Source organism: Citrus sinensis, chromosome 7 (assembly GCF_022201045.2).
Source record: "Citrus sinensis cultivar Valencia sweet orange chromosome 7, DVS_A1.0, whole genome shotgun sequence".
NCBI classification, from domain to species: domain Eukaryota; kingdom Viridiplantae; phylum Streptophyta; class Magnoliopsida; order Sapindales; family Rutaceae; genus Citrus; species Citrus sinensis.
In genome coordinates, this window is record NC_068562.1 from 19,117,610 (window position 1) to 19,144,949 (window position 27,340).

At 35.1% G+C, this 27,340-nt stretch overlaps 2 protein-coding genes across 6 annotated transcripts; one reads left to right on the forward strand and one right to left on the reverse strand.

Annotated features, from left to right (window-relative positions):
* The first annotated feature begins 7,450 nt into the window (after positions 1-7,450).
* Positions 7,451-11,710, forward strand: LOC102622498 (uncharacterized). 3 transcript variants are annotated; one of them, XM_025095322.2, is made up of 7 exons: positions 7,451-7,965; positions 8,053-8,213; positions 8,822-9,033; positions 9,385-9,639; positions 9,864-9,950; positions 10,320-10,492; positions 10,692-11,248. In XM_025095322.2, exons 1-7 carry the CDS (start codon positions 7,571-7,573, stop codon positions 10,726-10,728), a joined length of 1,320 nt encoding a protein of 439 aa, XP_024951090.2. In that variant the 5' UTR covers positions 7,451-7,570; the 3' UTR covers positions 10,729-11,248. The 3 variants fall into 3 exon arrangements, with proteins under 3 accessions (XP_024951090.2, XP_024951091.2, XP_006468133.2); XM_025095323.2 differs by lacking the exon at positions 10,692-11,248 and adding an exon at positions 10,067-10,117 and having other exon boundaries at positions 10,320-10,468; XM_006468070.4 differs by lacking the exon at positions 10,692-11,248 and adding an exon at positions 11,265-11,710 and having other exon boundaries at positions 7,457-7,965.
* Positions 11,711-12,110: 400 nt separating this feature from the next.
* LOC102622803 (E3 ubiquitin-protein ligase listerin) lies at positions 12,111-26,598 on the reverse strand. 3 transcript variants are annotated; one of them, XM_052444178.1, is made up of 18 exons: positions 26,329-26,598; positions 26,098-26,215; positions 25,409-25,471; positions 25,001-25,078; positions 23,941-24,032; positions 23,132-23,234; positions 22,076-22,228; positions 21,120-21,778; positions 20,521-21,007; positions 19,542-20,041; positions 18,146-18,884; positions 16,382-17,084; positions 15,081-16,111; positions 14,489-14,812; positions 13,758-13,988; positions 13,099-13,521; positions 12,826-12,994; positions 12,111-12,372 (listed from the first exon to the last, which is right to left on the reverse strand). In XM_052444178.1, the coding sequence occupies exons 1-16, from the start codon at positions 26,382-26,384 to the stop codon at positions 13,294-13,296; spliced, it is 5,565 nt and encodes a 1,854-aa protein (XP_052300138.1). In that variant the 5' UTR covers positions 26,385-26,598; the 3' UTR covers positions 12,111-12,372; positions 12,826-12,994; positions 13,099-13,293. The 3 variants fall into 3 exon arrangements, with proteins under 3 accessions (XP_052300138.1, XP_006468135.2, XP_052300137.1); XM_006468072.4 differs by having other exon boundaries at positions 12,826-12,879; positions 14,489-14,947; positions 26,329-26,596; XM_052444177.1 differs by having other exon boundaries at positions 14,489-14,947; positions 26,329-26,596.
* Positions 26,599-27,340: the final 742 nt, after the last annotated feature.

A 27,340-nucleotide genomic window follows, 5' to 3' on the forward strand; every position in this document is an offset into this window, starting at 1 on the left:
AAAAGGATTTGCTCCAGAAACTACATTCTGCATTCATTTTTCAAAATTTGATATAAAATCTGGAGTTTGGCAAATTCAAATTCATCTCAAAGACCGTTATAAAACTGCTTTTACTGTTCCTTTTGGATAGTATGAATGGATTGTTATGCCATTCGGATTAAAAAATGCACCTTCAGAATTTCAAAGGATTATGAATGGTATTTATAATCCTTTCTCTGAATTTTGCATTGTTTATATTGATGATGTGTTGATCTTTTCCCAAACAATTGATCAACATTTCAAGCATTTAAAGACTTTCTATCTTGCCACTAGGAAGACTGGTCTAGCCATTTCTAGTTCTAAAGTATCCTTGTTTCAAACAAGGATCAGGTTCCTTTGTCATTATATTTCCAAAGGAACCATAACACCTATTGAAAGATCTCTTGCATTTGCAGAGAAATTTCCTGATAGAATCCTAGATAAAACTCAATTACAGAGTTTTCTAGGTAGTTTAAATTATGTTCTTGATTTCTGTCCAAACATCAATAGGATTTCAAAGCCATTGCATAATAGATTAAAGAAACATCCTGTTGCATGGACTGATGAGCACACTAAAGCTGTTAAACTGATAAAGGATTCTGTTAAAAATATTCCATATTTATTTCTTGCAAATCTTGCATTACCTAAGATTGTTGAAACTGATGCATCAGATTTAGGTTATGGAGGAATACTAAAACAAGTTGAAAATAGTAAAGAACAGATAGTACAATATGTCTCTGCACATTGGAATGAATGTCAAAGAAATTATTCTACTATCAAAAAAGAAATTTTATCTATAGTTTTATGCATATCTAAATTTCAAAGTGATTTGTTAAATCAAAATTTTTTACTTAGAATTGATTGCAAAGCTGCAAAACATGATTTAGAAAAAGATGTTCAAAACATTGCATCAAAATAAATTTTTGCACGTTGGCAAGCCATTTTAAGTGTTTTTGATTTTGACATTAAGTTTATTAAAGGAGATACAAATTCTATCCCTGATTTTCTAACCAGGGAATTTCTTCAAAACAGATAACCAGGGAATTTCTTCAAAACAGATACAAATTTCTTCAAGCCATTTTAAGGTTGTATGTATAAGTATGCTCTGCAGTTGCAGCCTTGGCTGATCTTCTACATCAGAAATAAAACTGTTACGTTCTTCCAAGGCATAGAGACCTGATCTTTCCCCTTGGTTGTATTTCTCTTCTCCCTCCATCCAATCAGAGTACTATTTCTGGGATCCAGATCTAGTACTATCTATGAGCCTTTGTGTTGCCTAGGTTTGTTTAAAACATTTTAAATTTATTTGTTTAAAGAATTTGGTATATCGGCTCGAAATACGCATAGCGTGCGAGATAAGGGCTGGTCTGTTCTAAGTCAGATCAACGCTCTGAGATGACTCTCTAAGGCAGTGAAATACCTGCATCGTAGCGTAATCACAACGACACGTACCACTTTCTGGTTTATTAGTTTTAATTTATTAATTCTTCTTAAAACACATCCAACGTGTAAAAATTTGTATTTGTTTTGAAGAAATTCCCTGGTTAGAAAATCAGGGATAGAATTTGTATCTCCTTTAATAAACTCAATGTCAAAATCAAAAACACTTAAAATGGCTTGCCAACATGCAAAAATTTATTTTGATGCAATGTTTTGAACATCTTTTTCGAAAACATGTTTTGCAGCTTTGCAATCAATTCTAAGTAAAAATTTTTGATTAAACAAATCACTTTGAAATTTAGATATGCATAAAACTATAGATAAAATTTCTTTATTGCTATGGTATCTTTCCTTTTAGAGAAATGAGGTTTCCTATAAGGCTTCGATGGTTTCCTATAGGAAGGTTCTCTAAACTCATGGAAGGGTTTCCTATGGCTTTTAGACTTGTAATATTTCTTGTAAGGTTTCGAAGAACACTTACCATTACAATCTTTAGAAGTGGAGGCTTTAAATGGGTCATAGTTAAACTGTTTACAGAAACCACCTAGTTCTTGCTTAGATTGTCTAAGCTCCCATTTTAATCGTTTCTGTAATTTCAAGTCCTGACAAATCTTTAAACCTTCTTTGTTAATAAAACTGACAAGTTCACCGTAGGTGAGCTCATCATAGGGAATACGGTTGTCATAAAGGGCTTTAATAGAATTCCTAACATTTTCTCCTAATAGGGTAGGTAAACCTGCAAGGAATTTTTCCTTCCAAGTTATATGATTTGCATCATCCCTAAGGAAAAGTCTGGTAAAGAACGTGGTTTTATAACTTTGGAATTCACTAAGCTTCCTACATCTCATGTTGTGTAGTAACTCAGCATTCTTATCCCTAAAGTGTGAAGGATCACCTATGAAATGAAGGGATATAGTCAGAATCAGGGTAGTAACTGCATCCTGAATTGGACTATTGAATTCATCACAGATGGGGGCTCCATTCTCATCTGTTTGAATTGAATTTAAAATATCTAATTGTTGTTGTTTGGTGAGGAGATGATCCCACCATCCTTTAAGCTGACCAATAAAGCTAGCAATGAGAATCTCTGTTGTGGCTTTGTCAGAGGTTCCCTGTTGGGTTTTATAGGCATTAGCTGCCATGGTCATCTGTTGTAATAATCCTAGGATATTATACTCAGACATACCATTTATGTTCCATTCATAGATAGAAGAGGCATTAAAATGAGATTGGTTTAAGGCACTCGGTCTGTTGTCTATGGCTAAGTCAGGTGGAGAACTAACAGTAGGAAGGGCTAATTCCCAATGGATTTTATTTGTTTTAGGAACAGGTTCTTCTTTAAAGGCTTCTAAGTCAGAAGAGGCTATAGACATTTGGTCTTGTTCTAGTACACCAATTTTACTAAATTGGGCACTATCTGGAGCTATTTGAATTTTACTAGAAGAGGAAGAAGAAGCTTCTATTCTATCTAGTTGTTCTCTAATGGCTTTAGTAAAATATGATTTTGACTCTTGAACTAACTTTTGACTAGTCTTCGAGACTTGGAAAGGTTTGAAAATAGGCTCTTTAAGTTTCTTTTCAGAGTCAGTCTTTGACGTAATACTAGGAGAAACAGCTATGGTTGACTTTTGGAATTGGTTTTCTATCCTAATCAACTGTTTTCCTATTGTTTTCAGATTGGCATTACAGAAATTATTATGTTGAATAATGCTATCTAAATCTGTTTCTGGGTATTTGGGTTTATGAATTTTGTAGGGTGAGGCTTTAATCTGAACAGGAGGTTCACCATGATCAATGGTTAGACTCCTAAGTGGAGGATGTTCAGATTCTATAATCCTATCACTATCAGAAAGATTCCATTCAGTAATTTTCTTCCTAACAGTAATGGGATTTGATTCTTTTAAAGGATAAGTAATTTTGTTATCCGAAACATACATCTCAAACCAATCAAAAAACAATATATAAACTTTATGCAAATTTACAAACTTATAATAGACTTGTTGGATCTCTTTTCTTTGGTTTAAGAAATGTTTGAAAAATCAAAATCTTTTTTCTTTATTAGTGTCAGAATAAAAATCATTGTGAAGAAGAGTTTTTTTCTAATTTAATTTTTTTTAATGACACTAATTACATTTTCTGTGACAGCAGAAAATGTAGGAGAAGTTGGAGGAGAAGGTTCCTTCTCTTCCTATCTTTGTTCATGTTGACTGCTAGTGTAGATTGGGTGTGGAACACTAGTGGTATAGTCAATAGAGTGAATGGAGGAACTAGGTATATCCGATGTCGAAAACCTATGTTGACTCTTTTCTGGTTGGAAAGGGAGATTTATAACGGAAGGAATCTTTGAAAATTTCCTTTCTAATGAAGGAATACTTGAGCATGAATCTTTATCAGAGAATCTAGATGATGAAGATCTCTTAAAGGATGGTTTGACTTTACCATCTGAATACTGAGTCACATTTTGTAACTCTATATTTGGCTCAAGTTGTTTAGGAATCACTGGTTCAGTGGCTCTTTCTAAGATCCATTCTTCAGGGAGGTTGACATCCTTCCATTGGAGTGGTCTAGGAATAATTGTATTGGCTTTAGACAAGTCAGTCTGCAAGAGAAGAGTTTCATCTCTTTTTTACTGGAATTTATGTCACGTATTGGTAAACGCAGATATTATGGCTTTGTAGGATATTCTGAAAATTAGGGCAATCGGTACAGATCCTTCAAGCATGTGATAGTTATGGGTCTTGATCTGTAATATTATGCTTTTCAGAATGTTTTTGTCTTTAAGGGAAACTGTTATATTTGGATAACAGCTAAAGGAAATGGGTCCTTTACAGAGGCTTGATTCAATACTGCTAAGTAAAGAATCATCAAAAGAGATGACTCTTCCATCTCTAAGGACAGCTAGGATTGAAGTATTCAATCCTTTTTTAGTCAATGGTTTTATTCCAACTTGAATTAAACCAATGTGAACATAATTAAAATGCTTTTCTTTTAGATTTTTTAAAGATTGTTCTGAAAACAAGTGAATTGTTTCAAAAGGCTTTGAAAGAGTTATGTCACGTTCTTCAGTTTTTATGACATAATCATTCTTTAAAAAATCAAGCTTTTTTGTTTTGTAAATCATTTCTTTATAAATCTTTGGAAGTTCCCAACAATCAATTGTTTTATCAAAGTCTTCAATTATGAATTCTTCTGAATTCACAACATTCTTAGAATCACTAGTTCTTCCAGAAGAAGAGTTGGAAAAGGATGATGCTCTACAGAGTAGAGAATCCATGGGTAAGAACCTATAATCTAGTTTTAATCCTACAATTCTTTAAGATTAAAGAATGATTACACATCCATTCTTTAAGATTTATTACCTTCTGGTATCAGAGCCACGGGGAGGATAGTGTAATATAGTTTAGAGACTCTATGGTATAAAGACTTGTAGTTTAGTTAAGATTTTACTTGTGTGGTGAGTGTTACTTCTGGTGCCTTGGTAGTATTTGGTTGTAAGTCCCGATTTGGTTGAAGGGCAGTAAAACCAATTCTTAGCCTTGGATATATATATATATATATATAACATGCACAAGTCCTAGTGCAATATCACTTCACTACCTCCTCGATAGACAGGCTGTTGATTCATTGCTGAAATTACTTGAAGAAGAAGACGAAGAAGAAGAAAAAAAGAAAAAGAAGAAAAGGAAAAAGAAGAAGAGGAGGAGGAGAAGGGGGCGGCTAAGTGGGTAGTGTGTGACTGTGACCTAGTCTGTTAGAGTTAGATGGATATGAGTTTCTAAATTTTTCTCTTTTTTTCCAATTTACTTAATTAACTCAACCGGGTTGACTATTCTGTCTGGATTAAATTCGAACCAAATACCGCTCAATCAGTTTTGAGTTTTGAACTTAAACAAGTTCAAAGTTTCAATCTAAATCATACCTAACCCAAAAATAAATTTCAAGTTCAATCGGTTCGAGTCAACTTGATCTAAATGTCCACCACTAATGGCGATGAATTTTGGGTTTTTTTTTTCGTTTCGGCCAACCCGATCTAAATGCCCATCCCTAATAGCAATAAAGAGGAGAGGGAAAGGGATTGACATCCCTGTACCTATCTCCGATACTCTTCTTGTTGTCTTTGTACCTTCCCGGTCCCCATTATAATTAATTGCGGGGGAGTTGGGAGGGGATGGAGATCCTTGAATAATAAAAGGGAATCAAGAATCCCAAAATAACTAATATTTTTACTTTTTGAACTTGGTTTAACTATATTAAAGTTAACGCATAAAATCATTAACGCATAAAATCATATTACCAAAACAAAAACATCAAAATAGAATAAACTAATTAAAATGATTTCTATTAGACTAAGTTAAATGTCATCAACATTACAAGATAATCTATGAAATTAAGTAAAAGTAAGTTTCGAATTTAAACACATCCATAAAAATGATAATATCTCTTGATTAACAGTAATCCATTACAAAAATAAAACTATTTCTTGTTTATGAATAAATTAATTGTCGTAAACTTAACTCAAATGTTTATTTTAGCACTTATTTATATTAATATTATAAATATTGAGATATTTATTACTTAAATCCATATTGTTACTATTAAAATATATTCACTAAAAATTCTAGAAAAATAAAAAAAAGGAAACTAGAAAGGGTTGGTGATTTCATTAATTTCTCATCCCTTCCGTTAATAAGAAATTGAGTATAAAATTTCTCAGTATCCGCCTCCAATGGGAAAAATGGCTCAAGCCCATTACATGCGACTTTTCCCATCCTTAAACTAAATAACCCTAGAAATTTTGGTATTCATTTCTAGGCATTAGGAGTGGACATGAGTTGGTTTGGGTTGGGTTTTAAGTCAATACAAACCAAATCATAAAACTTTGGGTTCAACCCAAACCAATCCAAATATTTTTAACCCAACCCAAACCAACTCATTTGGGTTTGGTTTAAATTTTATAATTAAAATATTTTTTATTTTAATAAATTTAACTATATCAAATTATAATAATTATTAATTAATATTTGAATACGAAAAAATGTAGTGGATAAAAATTATGAATAATGGATTTTACAATAACTTTGTTCTTAAATATTAACCATATTACAACATAAATGCTAACAATGTCAATACAAATTAAAGTAAGATAAAATATCTCAACTCAAGTATCAAAGCAATCCATCAAAATTAAATTATTTAATTTTATAAATTTAAATCTTCCGAGAAATAAATCTAAAATTTATTGTAATTAGAAAAAGCGCCAAAATTTTAAATGCAGTAAGAAAAATTGGACATGAAATCTAATTAGGTTTAAATTTAATTAAAAAAATAACAATAGAATCATAATTTATTTGATAAAATCTTATAATTAATTACATTTTTAATTTTAGTAAGTTACAATACAAATAGGATTATAAAATTATATTAGAGGATTTCATAAAAATATTGTTTGAGTAATTTATTAAAATGTTAATTTAGTCTTTTAACTCAAGTTGAGACCGTAAAAAATTGTTATATAATAGTGTACCGTACAACCAATTGCAAGTGTATTTGCCCTGTGCAACACTTCTATTATTATTATATAATAATAATTAGTAGTAGTATAATTACTATATAATAATAATAATTATTATTAGTAGTATAATTATTATATAATAATAATTTTAATAAAAAGTTATTATTAAAATATTGATTTAGCCTTTTATTTTGTTTAATTTATTTTTCATTAATATGTTATCTTGAATTTATTCATAACCCATAGGTAAACTATACCAAAACTATTGTAAAATGATTTCTTTCATAAAAATCTAATAACTCATTTCATAATTTATCCAACCTAAATTATTTTATTTAGTTTTGGTTTGGATAAACCATGGGTTTATACCCACCCCTAGGCACTCACATTATTGGGGTTTACGCCTTAAAAGGGTTGGTCACGGCCCATATCTTCAAAGCATATCCATGAAAAGAATTGTCTTACAATAATACCCTCAAATTATAATTAAAATTACATCTTACACCAATAAACCCTCCCGGCGCCTAGGCCAAACCCCAAACGGAAGCCATCACAGTCGCAGGCGCAGAGACCAAAACGAGCGAGTGAGTGAGCAGAGCAATGTTGAGGCTCATTTCTAGAGCAGCAGCAGCTGCTGCTGCACTCTCCAAACAGAGAAACGACACCGTTTTGACCTCAACCTCAATCCTCAATCACCAATTCTTCTACTCAACAAAAACACAAACAAAATCCAGCAAGAAGAAACAAGATGATAACAAGAAATCATCAAAATCCAAATCTAAATCCTCCGATGCCAACAGTTTATCCGCCGCCGCCGCGGCGCAAGCCGACTCGGCCGATGACTTGGAGTCGGTTAGGGCGCGCGCTCGCCGTTTAGCCGAAGACGATCGAAACCCCTCCCTCGATGTGGGCCCCAATCACAGACCTCTCTTCACCAAAACCACTTCCCTCTCTCTGCTCACGCGCAAAGACGCCTGCACTTATTTCAAATTCAGGTATTAAAAAATGATTTTTCTTTTTTTATTTTTAAATTTTCAGCAGTTGAAAGCGTGTCACGTGTTGATTGGTTTGTATGTGCTCAGCGAGGACGAACTTAAGGCCATGTTACCGGAGGGGTTACCGACGGGGATGTTGACGGAATTTAAAGACTCAATGCGGTATGCATTGCTCGTGAGGCAAAGCTTTTTGGATATTCGCGATCATTTCAGGCGAATTGTTGATCCTTCCTTACAATCAACAAACGGTAAATCAACTAATTAGTTAATTAATTAATTTTTAATTTTTGTCAAGTTAAATTATCGTCTTTTATGTGCCTTCAATTATTTAGTTTGTACTAGAGATTTTGTAGATTTTAGTTAGTTGTAATGGTGCACGTGCTTGTGTGGAAGAAGGGTTTATGGAGAAATAAAGCCAGAGTATTTTGTTTAGTCAAATTTTTTTTTCAACAGAAGTTGTCATTTTTACTAGTTTTTGATGAAGGAATTCTGTGCTTTTTAAATGCTTTTTTTCATCTCAAACACAGTACTAAATCTCATTTGCTAATTGCTACTCGTACATTGGGACACAGAAAAGTCTGTAGATGCAATTATCCTAGAGGGGTTGAATATGTGAGACATATGATACATTTCGAGTGTATCTTTTAAATGCTGAGCTAATACTTAGTTTTGAAAGTGCTGCAGCCAAATTGTTTAATAAATGTCCGCTTTTACTTAGCAGCTAATGTTTGTCAGTCGCACCCCTGCACATGCTTGACAATAAGCGATTTCATCCCACATTATCTGTGAGTTAATAGAAAGCCACAACACCTCAAATCCCAAACATATCCTTACTTTGGTTTTCAGTTTTTTTCAGGACCAAAAATTAGGAAGCAAATTGTCTTGGATGGTCCTCTTTGTTGTGGAAAGAGTATAACACTTGCAATGCTTGTACATTGGGCTCGCGAGGAAGGTTGGCTCGTGTTATATGTCCCTAGAGGACGGGAGTGGACTCATGGAGGATATTTTTATAAAAACCCACAAACTGGTCTTTGGGATACTCCTCTTCAGGCTGAAAATGTCCTCAAGGCAAGTATACCTCTTTCCCAAGTATAAAATTCCTTTACTCTTTGTTGAGCATTAAAGTTTCTCTATGAAAGCTACTGCTGGACAGACAACACGAGGCTGGGGGAGAGGCATTAAGCATAGAAAGCTATTATTCTCATAATGTCAACAGTGAAATTACAGTTGTTGACTATAAGTTGGTAGATACATGTCCCTACATTTATGGTGGAAATATTTTGGGAACACCCATTCCACCTTTTTATGCTTTCATGCTTGATTCATCTTTTAGATATACAATGGAATTATATGTTCTTTAGATGTGTCGCCCATCCATGCTATGCTTTTTATTGGCTTATGGGTTAATTTTTTCTCCAGGACTTCATCAAGTATAATGAATCGCATTTGAGAGAATTACCATGCCAAATACTTGATCCTATTCCTCTGGGAGAAGGAGCCGGTGTTGGATTGTTGAAAGGGGTTGATTCCAAGGAAATCTCGGAAGGTTCAACTCTATTTGATTTGGTTCAAATGGGAATCAACCAAATGCATGCATCTGTCGGCGTTGTAGTTCGTTTGAGGAAAGAGTTATCACTTGTGAAAGATATCCCTGTGCTTATTGCCATTGATCAAGTGAGCACCAGTTCTAGTTCATTTATTTATTTATATTTATATTTATATTTATTAAAAGGTAGAGGGCCAAATTAATTTTTTATCACCCTTTCTTCCCAGGGGGAATATTCAATTTTTTGAACAGTTTCTTTTCTTTTTTGGTTCTAACTTCTTGAGCTCGACTGCAAACGTTTACAACTATCTGCTATCTCTTTCACTCATTTGTTGCCATTGCTTGTCTCCAGTATAATAACTGGTTTACGTTCAGTGAATATGAAGAGCCAGTAACTATTCGCTCTACCCGACCCGTGCACGCCAGAGAACTTGCAATGGTTAGTATCAACTCTTTCTTTGCTCTGCAAATTGACTAAAAGGTTGCTTTCTATTAAATGATAATCTGTGGAAAATTAAAGCAATTCTGTATCTGCCTTTTTGAATTTATCCTAAGGCTTACGACAATTCAAATATCTTTTGATGGACTGGATGCTTTTACCAAAAGGTAACCTCCTTATGGTGTCGAGCATGCTTTTGAATACAATTATGACAGAAATGCTTGTCATCAGGTTCTGATGGTTCAATCTTCGGCATCTGGATGGGCTTTTGTCCATGTGCCTTTAATCTTTTCAATGGGCATTAATATCTCATCTCTGTAGCATATCTGTTTGTAGTAAACCATGTTAATTCTTTGCTTTTCTTGGCAGGTGAATGCTTTTAGGTCTATGATGCATAATGACATGATGGTGGGCGCTTTCTCTCATTCAACTGCAGTGGGGAAGCTTCGCAAGGACTTGCCACATGTTCCAGTAGATGCCCGCATTAATTTGCCTCGCTACAGTCCAGATGAAGCAGCAACTGTTTGCCATTACTACCTTAGGTATGTGTAATAATCTACAGGATTTCCAGATTTTAAATTTACATAAAATTATTATGCCACCTGATTTCCTTTAGCATATTCATAATCCAAAAAAGAAGGTTTAACATTCGCAGCTGCATTTCATACCATGAATGAAAAATTTTGTGCTTCTTTAAGATTAATATTTCTGAGCTAAATTATTCTCATAACCATAACTAAGGAAAAGGTTGCATTCTCGGAGGAACATTTTACCGTGAATGAAGATTTTGTGCTTATTCAAGTAATAATAGAAGACCGTTGGATTAGACCTATAGGTCAAGAAAAATCTCTTAGGTCCACCTACCTAGGACATTTCTGTCCCACAGAGTTTCCAGACTACCAAGGTTGTAGGGGCTGACAGTAGTCCCCAGTTCAGAACTTGGAGGGATTTCTGTGTACTAAAATAATTGGGGGGTGAATTTCCTTGCAGCCGAATTATTTAGGTAAAGTGTGTTTTTGCTGAATTCCTTTCTTTTCTCAGATTTTAATATGTTATTAAAAAAATAGGGAAGGATGTTATTGCTTGTGATCATAAGGGGACTGAGTAAGATGATTAACCAAAAAAGGTTTGAATACTTTCCAGATCACAAGCTTAACAATTGTTCAGCTGCTTTGTCAACAATAGTAGGGCTTCTTTGAAGCTATTGATTCTGTAACTCGGACCTGAACTATGTGCCTGTCAATTAATCAAGTAAAAGAAGAATATTAATTTCCAAAGCTATGTAGTGATATTTGTGTTTTCTGTCTATGACAGGCAAAGATTAGTAAGTCGTGAGGTATTTTCTGAGGAAAATTGGAAGAAAGTGTATTATTTAGCTAATGGGAATGGAGCAGAGATGAGGATGTTAGTTCCATTGATGCACTGACAATAGCATATTTGTTCGCATAGCTTCCTGCTTCATCGGATTCAAAATACTAGTGGATTGAGTTCTTACACTGATGAAATCAGTGACATTTAGGGATTCTCATATTCAGTTTAATTATCTGGTTGAGATCATTGTTTATTGACATGAGGGATGCTGTTTAAAACCGATGTACCATACATAAATCAGTTCCCATTTTGTATTCCTTTTGTTTTTTTAAATTTTTCCCCAAAAAAATTTTGATCTTTATGTAACATTGTCTGGTTGAGATCATTGTTCATTAGCATTTTATTAACATTTTTGATAATGATACTGCAGTCACGCAACCTTTTACTCAGTTTTGTTGTTTCAAACCCCTATATTATTATTCGAGTAATGATCTAATTGCAAGCTTATTCCCAACTGAAGTTACTGAACTGGGCGTCTAAATCTTTACTACTTATTGGCGCTTGTAAGTTGTATACCTTGTTTCAGTAATATACTAATTTGAGAATACTTATGCGAAATTCTAATTGATTTTGATGTACCGTATGTTTGTTAACAGAAAGAACTTCCACAAATTTTTTGAACTCTTGACCTTTATCAAGGGTCTGTATTTAACTTGTATTTGAAGGCATGATGAACAGTATGGCGAAAATAAATATGTATATTAAGAAATTTAAAAGTGCTCTAAAATAATCTGTGATCAAAATGGGGTTTGACGAAGCGATCAAATTAAGGGTTTTCAATTCATACTCTGAAGGGATGAGAACTTTTCCTATATTAATTAATTCAAGTAATCTGCTTAATTTTGTGAAATCAGCGATACTTAGGCAAATGCATAAATAAAGAAACAAATGAAAAAAGAGAGCTTTCTAATCCTCCGTTTGGTGAACAGTATAAATCTTCCGTACACAACTCTGAACTTCTATCTTCTCACTTTAACTGTATTCTATTCTATTCATATTTTAAAACTACAAAATAGGATCTCCTCCCGCCCACTCAGCATGTCTGTAAAACCTGCTTGATCAATCATACAGGCGATTAGAAAATCATCAACAAAATTAGTTGGCAAATACAACATGTAACATGCATGTTAAAATTTTCACCCAAAGGCAGCAAATGTCTACGTGACGTAACACCTACTACTAAAGGTTCATAAATCGGAATAATTTGTCGCGCAAGCATCCCCAAGAACAAATATTCTTCAATTCTTAATTATACATAATTTCGACTATTTCAATAATTAATATCTGATACGATTTAACTGAATTCAGAAAATATGTTCAGTCTCCTATACTCTGGGTACTCAAAACAAAAAACCAAAATTTCAGGGCAAAACCAATGAGCATTACGGAAATAACTGAACATTCGGTTAAAAGAATTAAAATCTGGAGTATAGAAATTTGAAAAAATTCATGTTTCATGATCTCATATCCAATATTCAACATCTGAGGTGAAGGATGTACTTACTTGGAGACAGTTCCGATTTTCTTGAAAATCCCTCAAGATTATTATATAAAAGATCTGAAATTGCAGGTAGCAACTTTTATCAGCCAAACAAATTTTATATAATAACATTACATGGAACAAAAATGGATATTGTTATGTAGCTCGCCTTGCATCAGGTGCAATTGCACTCCTGGAAAAAAATTCAAAATCACACACTCAACAAAATACAATAATTAAATTGTGGACTAAAAAATTTCATATTTTGGAGACAGATAAGAGGCAGAGAGAGATTACAGTATTGTGCTCTAACAGTTGGTTCCAGCTCGAATCAGCATCTGTGACTTTCACACTAGTAATAGTATTTTAAACTTGAGACATATGTAACATTGTAATCTATCCTTCTGTTCTACAGTAGTCACTTCTTTTTACGTTGATGTCGGTTGCAACCAGAGGAGCAAAATCCACGAATAACTACAATTGATGTCTAGGTCAGAATGGAGATTGGCACAATGGGCATGATGATTTGTGAGAAGTTGAGAACCACTTGTAGAGGCAGGCTGAATGGAACTTGTGTTTGCACGTCTTGCAAGCAAGACGAGGAAGGCTATGGTTGGCAGTGTGGATGACACTGTAACAAATTGGGCACTCCTCAACACCTTCGAATTCCTTGTCAAAGTTGCGCTTCCATATCCGTATTGCTTCAGCTAAAGCTCCATTCTGCATCAAAAGTAGAGCAAAATTAATAATCTGCAAACCACAGATGTCCTCTTAAATATAATCATTTCCATGCCAATTAATTGATCGTTTTGTCATTCTTTAAGCTTCTCTTTTTGTCCAACGGCCACGATGGTGGATCATAACTCCATGTATATAACCATGATCAGAGGATCTCACATCCATTGCATGAAGAAGTAAAAAGAACAGTACACAGAGTATGAAGCCAGAGTAAGTACCTGATTACGAACAAACAACATCATTGACATCAACCACTTCCTCTGCTTCACTTCACTAATCCCTAGGCTCCTCATACATTCAACATCAACAGGACGTAATGGGTAGGATGCAGGAAGACGGATAATAAGATCCATTTTCGTCTCATCCTTTGTGTATGTGGCAACAACCTCATTTGCTGATTTGCTTACGGTAAGTGAAAAATTCTCATCAGCAATATTGGCCTTCTTTATCTGCAATAGAATGGAATTAAGTCAGAGGTCTGCCAGATCAATAGGTTAAACTCATAAAATCAGTAATGTCCCACTCTCCATTTCCTTTTTCAGAAAGTCAAGTCAATCACTGAATTTTAGAAAACAGTCTTCAGGTGACTAGTCAAAAGAATATCAGATAAGGAATCTGACAACAATTAATCTTCCCAACCATGTCCCTACACATACAACAATGAGAAACCCAAAAGAAATTTACTAAAAATTTACCATTCCCTAGAAAGTCATTACAATTAATTCTTTAGAATAAATTAGAATCATATATAAGCTTAAACTTTATCATTAATATTATTTTTTTATGAAATAATTATTAATATTATTATTAAAACTATTATTTTTTATAATAAGCTGCTGAAACTTGGATGAATTCTATGATCACTTATACTCATATGGCTTGAGGTTTGCATAATATAAGAACTTCGCATGACTAGAAATTAGACATTTTATTGAGCTATATAGAACACCTGAGATAGTTCATTTGCAATTAGAGGAGGGCTGCACCACACTCGTGTGAAGGACTCAACCAAAGATGAAATGGACCGGTCACGTAAGTCACTAAACCACCCTCGAACATAAGCAGGAAGAACACAAAGCATCAAACCATAGATTGCTCCAGCAAGTGAAGCCAGTTTCACAGGGTCAACAGGCCAAAGTGATTCCACAGGAAACAATAATGACCCTGTCGTGATAGCATGCTTTGCTGCAGTTGCAGCTGCTGATACCTCAGCAGGAAGATCCCCATCTTTCTTTTTCAGGTCTTGCATCTCGCACAATTCCAAAGGAATATGCTGGAAAATGCAATCAAATATCACTGTATTAGCTGAATCTAGAATATACTGGACCAATCTCTCCCTTTGCGATGTTAATGATGGTAAAGATGATAAGTGAGATAGCAACAAAGACCATGCAAGGAATACGTTAACCTGTGGATTAGAGACAATTACATCAGTCCATAGATAACATGAGTTTTTTTTTTTTTTGGTTTGGGGGGGGGGAATCCATTAACCAAAATTTCAAATGAGATAAATAGGTTCACTGTGGTAAAAGCAAATTTACCCATTCTTGGGCTGTCAAATCCATTTCAACAACCTGGAAGGGTAACTTCTCAATCATGCAAGAGATTTCACCCTGCAGATGCACATTTTCTGATGACAAATCAAGACAGTTCATGTCCTGGTCAACGCCAGAATCAGCACCCAAAGAAGATACAGAATCCTCACGAAATATAGCCAACTGAGAAACAGGATCAGCTGACAAAACAACAAAAGCAGCATACTGCAATGGTGCAATTGGTTTAGAAGAAAACAAAATAGCATATAAAGCACTTATAGGCCCTTTGCGTAACCCCCAAAACTCAACTGACTTCACTGCTCTGTCTTTAACATGAGGAGATGAGTTAACAACACTTGATGCCACCAACTCCCAGAAACAAAAATGGTCAAGCCGTGATGACGCAATAACCAATGCACTTTCAAGACCATAGGAACTTGCAATAGCCTCACAAATGCCAGTGCAGAAAAATAAGCGAAGAATACCTTCTGCAATCCGGTTTCTAACACGGTCCCATCTTTCTGTTCTCAAGGGGTTGGAATTATCTGAGTCTTCAGCTCCATGACATAGCAAAATATTATGGCACAGAGAAAATGATAAAATCGCATTTCTCGCATTATTTATAGGAGAAGGGTCTGAAATAAAAACAATTTTTTCAAGCTTCTCAATAATGTCATCCAAATTATTAGAAGAAGAGCTATCAGCAATAGCATCGTTCACATTTTCAGCAGCCTCTTCCATGATCACAACTGCTGATTGAATCCAACTACTCAAGTTTGAGAACACAAAGGACCAATCATCTTCATTAAATTCCTTCCAGCAATAGCCAACTGAAATTACCATTAGCTGTGATAGCAACACCTGCACCACTGGCAGCTGATTGGCTATACCGCCTCCATGCCTCTGCTTCCGAAACAAATCAAGCAACAGTGTTCTCTCGTCATGACTGATATTCCTCTCCAGCTTAAACAGTTCTGCTCCCCCTGTTGCACTTAGAGGATAGCAAGAAATAACCAACTGAAACCATTCTTCCATATCTGCAAGAAATAAAATGATAGCATCAATATGGCTGATCAAAGAGGAAATGCCAGATTTGAGTGAAATGAATAGTTAGTACAAACTCTAATGTCCTGTATAGCAAGTTGGGGAAAAAAAGGGTTAATCATAGTTATAGAGACACAATGCTTCGTTCGGTCTCTCTCAGGGTCATGTAAAGTCAGACAGTGCAGCGTACCACCAAAAAAATAGACAAGTGAGCAGAACCAGACTATTACTTATTTGAATAAATTGAAAACAGCATGCTTTACCTTCTCCAGATTGCCATGTAACTAAAGGTGGGAACAATAGCGTTCGCTGGAGCCAACCCCTAATTGTATCCTGCACTTGATTTCCTTCAGAAGTATCTGAGTCAACACCTCTACCATATTCGTTGGAACCAACGCTTCTATAGCTTAATGTTCGTACAAGGACAGTAATAATTGGAGGAAGAATTCTCAAACAATTCTTATTGATTGCTTCACCAACAAAAAGTTTATTTACAAGCAGATCAAACAGAATCATAGCTTTGTCTCTTTCCCATATATCATTTTTTAACAAAGTGACAAGCAAAGATACAAGAGCTCTCAGGAAGTGTTCTTCAATAAGCTCCACTTTATCATCTAAAGGAGGCCATATATCAAACAAACTCTGTGAACTGTTTCCTCCATGAACAAGAGCACCATCAAGTAAAATGTCAAAAATGGAATCTAAAAAGTTTTGCTGAGATGCTAAATTTCTACTCTTGGCATGCGAACACAGCAAAGGTAAGAATGAATCTAGGGCATTGCCTCCCGGCCATTTCCATGTGCATAATACTTCAGCAGCAAGCCAGGCTCTAGAAGGAACCTCACTAATTGTTTCCTCAGGCGGAGATGGACAAGCATGCGTAACATGACCAGCAACAACTTTTTGAAGCCCAGCTTTTGAGATAATCTTATCAATTAAAGAAACAAACCTGTGATGCCCAGATACCTGCTCATGATTATATTTTTGAAACATGTCAGCTGCTAAATCCAGTTATGTGACAAATTCAATTAGTACTGAATTGATTCAACTATATCCTCTTTCACGGGTACAGGTACCGGTCTAAGGACAGAGAAAAGCTCGAATACTGTTTCCTAAAGAGTAGTAAAGCATACAGATTTTTAATGGTGTGCTTCTCAGGGGATGGCTCATGTTCTCATACCACACTAGTCTTACCGAGTGTCACTGTAACTTAGTATATCACTCTATTCCTCAATACAAACTTGGGATGGTAAAGTAAACAAAATTACTCACCTAAAGTGTGGTACTCTTCACTTACATTGACTTCCTAGCCCCCAGATACAATAAAATCAATCCTTTTTTCTTTTTTTTCTTTTTTGGGATATTCATTATCAGAGTATCTTTTTAGTTTACAACCACTAACACCAGAAATTTTGTTTTCTTAGCTGCACTGGATTAGCATTATGGATAAGCACAATGTCTTTTTTTCAGGAAAAGTATACAAATGGAGGTTGACAACTAATTATGAAATAATTGACACTTAAAGATTGTAAAGCAACCAGATGACCTAGAATCATGACTTAGCAACGCACATACAGCTTTTACAACAGCTAAAACTGCACACACACAGTTGAAAAGTTCAAAATCTGGAAGAGGTTGAGCATAAGAAGATTTCCATAGGTTGAAGAACTAAGATTAGAGACGAAATCATCTGTCATTACAGCCAAGAATGTTGAGCAAAAGAAGAGGTATCATAAAAAAAGGCACAAAGGAAATGGAACTAGAGCACATGGTACCCTAGTTCATTGGGCACATAAAGATAAGGCTATGTCAATACTAACAGTTCCATCCCCACATACTACCAAAACATTATTCCATATTATGCATCCTAACGTTGTTCCCTGAAATATGTCCAAAATTCCTATTTCCCCAGATCTTCATGCTGAATTTGCAAAATTCTTAAACAGACATGTAAAAGCAAACAAAAAAGTAATAGCACAACCCCAAAAAAAAAAAACCACAATAAATAAATGAAAATGTCTACTCACATGTATATTAAGCGACTCATTTGGAGTATTTAAGGCATCCGATTCCTTTGGGGTGCTTAAATTGGGATTGATCCACAAAGGCCATGTGGCATCCCCGCTCAGAAGCTGGTCTAACAGATTTTGTTCCTCATATGGATTCTGACTAAGATACTCCAGTATTTCAACCATCCACGAGTAGCACAAAGATACAAGTTTATCACTCTTCATATTATGTTCCTTGAAAATGGCATTTGTGACGGAGCGAATCAAGATACTCCACAATTTCTTCCGATTGTCAATGTTGAGACTTCTCCAGAATCCATTGTTTATCTTGGAACGAAAAACGTGCACGGATTTGCAAACATTCAACCGCGCATTGATTTTCTTCATGGATTCATCATCAAGTGTGTCATCTAACACTGTAGCCATGCTATACTCCCAGTCAATGATAAATAGAGCAGCTGAAATACTTGAAAGAAGGCTACTTTCATCATCAATTCTCTTTAAGCAGAAGAAGCTACCATCAAGCATGTCCAATGCAAACTGTGCCATCTCAATCACATTTACAGATTTTCCAATTTCAAACCTGAAATCTTTTGCTTCAGAAGTTAATAAAGAACTTGCATCTCTAACCCAAGTGAAAGAGGATTCCCCAAGAAATGGGACTAATTTTTTAAGAAGCTCCTTAAATATCATTATCAATATGTTTGTAGACACAAAAGAAACTTGATTGCCTTCAGTTGAGCCACCAAGAAGAGCTCTGCAGTTAAGACAAAATAAGACTTGCGTGCAAGTATAAAAAACATAAAAAGAGAAGAAAGAACTCAAATGAGCAACTATATATTTATGAGCTTAAATAACACAATTAAGATGCCCTCATATGAAAAAAAGAAAAAGAAAAAAACAATAATCACTGGCCCCAAAATACATACACCTTGTCATTTTAATACAGCTTAAGCATCTTCTATGGATAGAACAAGAGCACTTCACAAAGAAGGGGTTTGTTAACATAGGATAAAATCTTTCGTCATTGTATTATGAATGTAGAACTAGTATTTCCTAGGATGCAATGTGCTGGACAAGTACTTGCATGTTGGATAAAATCTGTGATGAGCTAGTTTTATATCATGTATTCTCAAGGTATATAATTGCACCACATTGGCATCTGAAACCAATCAAAAATAAGGGTTGATGAGGTTGATTAAAGTTCTTCAATAAGATTTGCACATGATACCACGTCATGGAGGAACAAGAATTAGAATGAATTTAATATCACTTAGGTAATTCCTGATGTTACTACGTTTCTAATATTTAATGTCGAAAGAATATTGATCAAATCAAACCAGAGTTGGAGGTCAGTTCCAGCACTCAAACCTACATGTTCAAATTTTCATATCTAGACTCTTTATTAACATACCGCATTAACCGCGCATCAGAAGTGCCAAAAGGAGGAAATGAACAGGCAACAGCAACAGCAATAGAATCCAGAAGCTCATGATGCAAATGATCCAGGTGGGAACCTTGCCAATTTGTGGAATGTTCTCCCACCTTCAGTTTAGTAATTTTATCTCTTAACTTCTCCAAGAGCATTGCTAGTACAAGTACATGGCTGGGCTCTAAGGAGCCAGGCTCAACCCCAGAATGCTTTACATTAGCTGCATATGACATTACAGCACACCATTGGTCAAGAAAACATTCTTCATCAAGCAACGTAAGCAAAAGATCCAATCGAGAGCTCATGGAATGATTATAGCCATCCAGGCACCAAGGCACAAATGTTTCCTTAAACACTTGCAGAAAAGACCCTGAATCCACCATCTGATCCCCATCATCAGTAATAAAGAGTTCGCGAACAATCTTGCGTGGTCCAAATACTGATATCGAAACTGATAAAAGTCTTATACCATTTACAGAATCCTAATGTAAAAGATAAAAGGAGAATAAATAATAAATAAGAGCACATCAGAAAAATGCATTTGAAAATATGCAAAAGGACATCCCTAAAAAAGTATAATAGTATCTCATATCCAATACCCCGAAGAGAACCAAGAAGAAAACTACCAGAGGATTTTGATTCATGACACAAGCTATTCTACATGCTTCATTCTCTCAAAAACAAAAAATGCCTCAAGGTTCCTATTAGAATGGAAGGGAGGACATTAGGCTTAACGACTCTGTCTTCGGAAAAACTTATATAATAAAGTACACTCCCAGGCCAACCTAACCATGCGCAGAGGCTGAAAGCAAAAGTCTCTGTTTAGGATTCTGTTAGATGGGAACACTAAAGACATTTCAACAGAACCCAAACAAGTAATAGTATGCTTGGTGTAATAACAGTCAGCATACATGTATTTATGAACATCATGGGCAAATTATTAAGGGAAATACATACTTACCAGAGATTTTATCATTGGGAAAGCTTTGGCCAACATTGGTCCCACTAAATAAACCAAAGGCCAATCTTCACCTTTCTGAATTGCATGTTGCTCCAGTAAAGACAGAAATTTAATGATCTGCTCTTCACTAAATAAACCTAAGTTTTCTTTTTGCTGAACCACCTGCAAGCAAGTCTCATGGAATGTTGTACAGAAGGAGGAGAGCAGATCATGTTCCAGCAAGTATATGCCCGAGAGAATTTCAACGATGCATTTTCCCAATTCTTGGAAATAACTCTTAGGATACTTCATATTCAGTGTGTCTGATTTCTTCACGTTGGAAGGTAGATTGCCATCCTCAGGTGGATTCTTAGACATTCTTGAGACTTGGCTGTTCTGACCTTTTGAGCAACCAAAGAACAGGTAATCTTGCCACAGAAGCTTCAAAAGAATATCGTCAACAAGAGCCACTCGAAAATGAAAAATGGAGTCAACACCATCAAAATATCTAGCATAGCACAGAACAAAGCAATCATAACTAAATGCATATACATACTGCAAGTATATGGGCAACTAGATGCAGCGGTATATAGAGGGAAAGCTGTTCAACAAAATCACACCTGGATGCATTAAGTAATCCCCAAAGAAAACATTCTTTGAATGCCCGGAAAAATGCTTTATGATCTGAATTTGAGGAATGTGGCTCGTTCCTTCCAGCCCACAAGCTATTAAAAAAATCTTGAAAGAATTTATCTGCAGCCACTGCTTTAGGAGGCACAACATCTAAAAACAGAACCAAAGCAGGATAAGAAACCTGCTGAGATCCAAAACAACCATTTTTAAGAAAATGCCAAAACCGATTCAGTATAGTTTTCTGAGCATTCAACACCGTCCAACAGTCTGGGAATCGCTTTGAAAGTAATAATATCGCATCCCACATTGAAGAATGACAAACAGGATCCTTTTCCTGGAAAGCACCAAGAATTGCAGTCGCAATCATTTTCAAATTTCCTTCATTAAACACATGTGGAATGTTTTTAATATAACTCTTTAACACTGAATAAGTAGCTGATCGTATAGAAACACTTTGAGATTTCAGAAAGTCCAGAAAGTATTTATGATCTGAGAACAACTTTTCCGAGAAAGAAACAGCAATTGCCCTAGCCTTAGATGCATGTTTTGGTTCAGCAGTTATGTTCTCAAAACCAGGTCTTCCAAAGTGTTCACAAACTAAAACATCAAGAAGTGTTGCCAATGCCAGCAATGATGAAGATATCACCTGCACTCCAAGCAAATTAAGTCAAACTCAGGACTAGATCAAATGATAGGACAAATTACATTACAACAAATGGAGAATGTAGCAACACAATTACAATGATGCTGAAAGAAATGAATAGTAGCTCTCCATATTTTGTTTAAAACATTTAGAGAAGTCGTTACTGATAACTAATAAGTAAGAACCCTAAACAAGACTTTCCTTGAATGGTAGGGTCGACTAATATTAATTTATGTTCACACTTAAATCATGAAAACAGAAAATGAATTCCAAATGTCAAATGGTGCCCGCGATCCACACCTGCTGGTGCATCTCTTCCAACTCGTCCAAGGCAATGGCTTTATCAGACAGATTTTGAGGTGTAAGCTTGAGGTTTTCTTCCAAATATATGAATACCTCAGTTGCGCATATAAGCAAAGCATCTAATCTCTTTTCCTGGGCAGGAAAGGCTGCCTGTTGAAAACGGCCAAGGAATGAGACGAAATAAAACTAAAGCGGTAAAGCCCAAAATTGGGGGATACACAGATAGCTTTTCTGATACGAGAATAGAAGTTAAATTGAAGATACTTTCCAATATCATGTCTAAGAACATTAAAATTTTTTTGATAAACATCAAAATTATCTGTAAATTGATCATTACCCACACAGGATAAGCAAAAATAAAAAATCATAATTTGATCAAGTCATCAAAAGAAGTGAAACTCTATATCCAGCAGTTCCAGAAACTATTGGTAGGTATAGAAAATTTTGTGTTGTCCAACAAGTCATCAAAAGAAGCGAATCTCTATCCAGCAGTTCCAGAAACTATTGGCAGGTATAGAAAATTCCATGTTGTCCAACACCAATTGTTTTGACAGAGAAAATGTCCGTGCTTGATCAGTCATCATAAGAATTAAATGATAAGGATGCAAAGGTTGCCTCACGACTGTATTGCTTAAATGATAAGAACTGCCGCAAATTTTTCAGGGGTTAAAATGGGCAAATGGCCCAATTTCATAAAATCTGGGAGCTCAGAGCAAGCTAAGAGATGGGATAATGTCCCAGGTATTAACAGGAGCATATTTCCTCCTAGAATACTACGATAATGTACGTCTAAAACCTGAAGTATTATTCTCATTATTTTTCCATTAATTAAAACAAGTATTAAGTCATTATAATTTTCATTTCTTTTACCGGCTTCAATCGACACCTCAACAGAAAGTTCAGTTCCAATACAATGTTTTGATATATAGAATTAGCTCAAGAATGTTGTACACCCTCCACGTTGAGTTGATACACAACTTATTTTACCGCTTTGCTTCTGAAACAGTTTGCTCAAGTTTAGAACTGAGGAAATTAAGGGCGATTAAAAAATACCTGTAATGATCGCTTTGCAGCTTGAGAAACTTCGGAATTTGAATCAAACTGAGAAAACCACCACGGACCCATCAAAGACTTCAGATGCGGAGCCAAATCTCTCCTGAGTGCATACAAGTGATTTTGTAAGCAAATTCTCAGCATAAATCACACAATAAATCAAACAAAGAAATAATCTGCATTGAACTCAACAGAAGATTGTTGAAGATAAACTTGCACATGCCAATACAACAGACATTCAAAAAATTTTGAAGCATATGAATAAAAAATGAGGCAAGTGGACCAGGGTTATACAGAATCTCATAGGTGCCCACATGTAGAAGGCAACAGTTTTATTTCACTCTCGAGCCCACTACATAGCTCACAAATAGTCTCATATCACTTAAAGCACTCCACCCTTGCAGTGGATAAATTAATCTCCTTACCAGATGTAGATTCTTAGAAAAGAGGAATGTAGTGATTGGCAAATTAAAATTTAACATAAAAAGGAACCACATAAATGCATATCTCAATAAAAATGACTAATAGTAGGGAGGAGTAGTAACCTATGATGAGGCTCCATGGCTCCAAAAAGATTCAAGAAACATATAATCCCCAAAGAAAACACACAGTTACCCCTGATCTTTTATTTTTCAGTGTAAAGCTTACTTATCAAGCTAACTTCCCGGAAGCAAAACAAGCACTAGGTCATAGGATGTGACATTTTTTAAGTTAAAAACCAAAGCAAATGAAGTTTCCAAGATTTTCAGATAAGTTGTATCAAACAGAAGTAAAGGAGAAGATAGCTGTAAATCAAGAATCCATCATACCCAACTGTGATGACAAGACTAGTCATCATCTCATGAGTGGCTCGCCGAACCTCTCTACTATAATCCAGCAACAGCCTTTTGTATTCAAATGCCTACACAAAAAGAGCAATATACCAAATATAAAGCAACACCCAATTTACCAAAGTAGAATTGAACTTAATTAAGCATATTTCTACTGCCTGCAGAAACTATAGTTCAGTATAGTTTTTCAATATGTATTCGTTATATCAAACACTCAAAGTAATGGTCCATCTAGGTCTAATAATTGCTAACCAATCCAAGCGCAGTAAAACAACTTTTAAAAACAAACTTTTGGAGATATTAGCAGACACAGATTGATGAATGTGTTATAGGTCTCAACTCAAGCCAAATTGTCTCCTCTGTTCTCTATTTCATATATAATTCTTGTACCAAAGATTAAAAAAAATAATTAAAAAAAGAGCTCAAGAAGATGAGCACAGTAAATTTAAAAAAAAAAGACACAGAGAGAAACTAAAAGATTAAATATGATTAAAAATCTAAAGGCCTAAAATTCATGCACAGTTAAATGCTTCTATGCATGTCAAACTCAAAACACAGAGAACTCCTTCAATCTTGCAATCAACAATAACATACATCTATGACTCCCGAGTAAAGTGAAATTCAAAGCTGCTCCCTTCCTCTCTCTTTTTATATGCATTCCTTTGGTACCCACAATTAAGTTTAAGTACCTTAAACAATGTTTCTTTCATTTCAGCATAGATCAGTCCCAAAATCTTAGGTAACTTGTTGAAACAATCCTTACAACCCCTGAATCCAATTAAATTAGACATTTCCCTTTGTACCTTCAAGTACTCGAATAGGGTTTCACCATGACCACTAAATAGTACAAAGTAAGATGCTTCTCTCTATCTTAAAGTCTCACACGGATGAACATACAAGCACAAAACAAAATGGTCACATACAAACTTTCTTTTGTACTTTAGGTACCTTAATTGGTGTTTATTTATAACCACTAAATATAACTATACTCTTCTTTTATACATATGCACATACTAGCAAATATAATAAAATAACGTACCCATTGAGGAATGATTGGTGCTATGTCCTTTCCAGATTTTTCCTTAAGCAGAGCAGACAGAGATGACAAAGCCTTCAGCTGTTGAAAATTCATCACACAAAAAATTATCACCAAATTGAAACAGTTACACCAATTATATTTCAACAAGTAACCAATCTAAAGTATCTAGAGTTAACATACATTTTGATACTATACAACAAATGCCACAGTGCCCACAGGGTCCATCATATTATGGGAAACTTATAGGGACCTCCTCTGAGGTTGGCCTTATCAGATACAAAAAATAAATTTTTCCCCAGAGAGATTTTCCTTGTTTTTGTTTGTCAAAATAGTTCCTTTACACCAAATCACAAGCTTCTTCATTCATTACACATGTAATAAAACAAAATGATTATACATTAATACTACCTTGGTGATAGGGTCTTTCCTAGCAAGCCTCTTCAAATGTTGTGCCACCTCGCTATCTATGTCCTGCATCGCCAATATCAAAATTACCCAAAGCTATCCAGAAGAGAACAATCATAACTACAGACACATCATTTAACCAGAACAATTCAACGTGGCCTTTACAAATTAGCACATTCAAGATATGCTTGAGAGCATATACATGGCTATGAAATAAAATCGCTAGTTGCCAAGCATGAGTGAGCGAGTGATAAATATTCGCTGCCAAGAAAGAATTGGGTGTCTTGCAAGCACTTTAGCCATTAGTGCGTGCGTCCACACACACACACACACACACACATATATACGTATGTGTATATATATGTATGCATACACACACACATATCTATATATTACGAAAAAAGATAGGAGGGTGGGCAAAGCCCAAGTGACATTTGCCCCCTACCTTCCCCAAGGATTTGACTTGGGTGGCCAGTCAAAGAAAACTGCTTAAACACTGGCCAAGCCTCCAGGCCATTCGTATACAAGAATCACTTTTTAATAATAATGAAAATACAAGAATGTGTAATTCAATATTATTGCTTAGGAGCTATTACTGTGACTGTATAAGCATTAAAAAAAATCATGATATAAAACGAAGCAATGATGTAAAACTTGCACAAAAGTGGACTTGAGAAAACAGAGTGATTTACCAAATAGGGGCTTGATTCTTCGCTAGATAGAGTAGATTCGAGCCGGGAACTACCGACGTAGCCACCGAATCCGACGGCTACACCAGCTGAAGCCGACGGCAGCAGCGAAGCAGCGAGACTGAAAATTTCAATTAAATAAAATAAAAATAAATAAATGTACACGACTGCTGTAATTAATTAATTAATTAATACGTAATGAGAAACAGAGAAGAACGAATTAAAAAAAATTACCTGCTGCTTGAAGGACGAGCCTTGGCTCTACCTCCATCTCCTTTCTGTTTCCCCATTCTGTTTTCTCATAAACAAAAACGCAGTCGTTTTTGTAACCACAGAGAGAGAGAGACGGCGAAGACCGGGGAGTCTGCAGCGAAATTGAATTGAAAGGCCGGTGGTCTGAATTAGGAGGTTAAAACTTTTTCTCCAGTACAGAAGGGTACACAGTTGGAAACAAATACCAATTACATCTTGCTACGTCAGAGAATCTAGTAGGCACGCCGTACGTCGTTTATGTTCGGTAATTTTTAGAGACCTCCCCTATTTGGATAATTAACACTTAAATAGAATATATTAATATAATTATAGACACCTTTCCTGTTGTTAATTACTAGTTAGCTTGATCGTTAGTGGACTGCATAAATTATAAAAATATACTTGCCGCCAAAATAATTAATTATTAAATAAAGCTTTGAGAGCCATGGGTAATAAAATCCGCACTAGAATTACTGAACATCTAAAAACAACAAATTACACATCTATGTAAAGTAATTGACATTGCTAATTAATAAAAAATTACTTAAAACTGAAACAAAGCCGTCGTTATTACTGTTGTAAATAAACAATAATATTTGGAGCAACAGCATCTATAAATGGAGGCTTTCCAGGTCAACAAATTACCATAACACAGTTTCTTCTTCATCTTCTTCTTAAGAAATCTTTGCATTTGTTTCAAACTTTTCATCCATTCAACTCGTTGACAGAAGCATTCAACATAATCAAAATCAAATATTGTCTCAATCGTATGGGTTCCCAAATCTCAAATACATCTAACCAATTAAACATGCAAAAAGTTTATGAGCTAGCTCAGAGGAACATTTTTAATGGTGACTCGTTAGGTTTTCAAACCGAATCTACAAATGTCTTAGGAGAGCTAAAATGATGAAATCTAAATTGGATGATAATCCTCACGGACTTTATTATAGATGCCCGAGCAAAACAGTTTATGGATACTTCAAATGGTGGCTCT

Bases quoted from the DNA above. Each gene is read 5' to 3' on its own strand.
- LOC102622498 (XM_006468070.4), top strand. From the start codon at position 7,571: ATGTTGAGGCTCATTTCTAGAGCAGCAGCAGCTGCTGCTGCACTCTCC. The intron at 7,966-8,052 runs GTATTAAAAAAT...GTATGTGCTCAG, and splicing joins TGCACTTATTTCAAATTCAG to CGAGGACGAACTTAAGGCCA. The intron at 9,034-9,384 runs GCAAGTATACCT...TTTTTTCTCCAG, and splicing joins AGGCTGAAAATGTCCTCAAG to GACTTCATCAAGTATAATGA.
- LOC102622803 (XM_006468072.4), bottom strand. From the start codon at position 26,384: ATGGGGAAACAGAAAGGAGATGGAGGTAGAGCCAAGGCTCGTCCTTCA. The intron at 18,885-19,541 runs GTATGTTAATAA...TCTTAACTGCAG, and splicing joins TCTGATGCGCGGTTAATGCG to AGCTCTTCTTGGTGGCTCAA. The intron at 13,522-13,757 runs GTACTTACTCTG...CTTTTGATGCAG, and splicing joins TGTTGTTTGTTCGTAATCAG to AATGGAGCTTTAGCTGAAGC.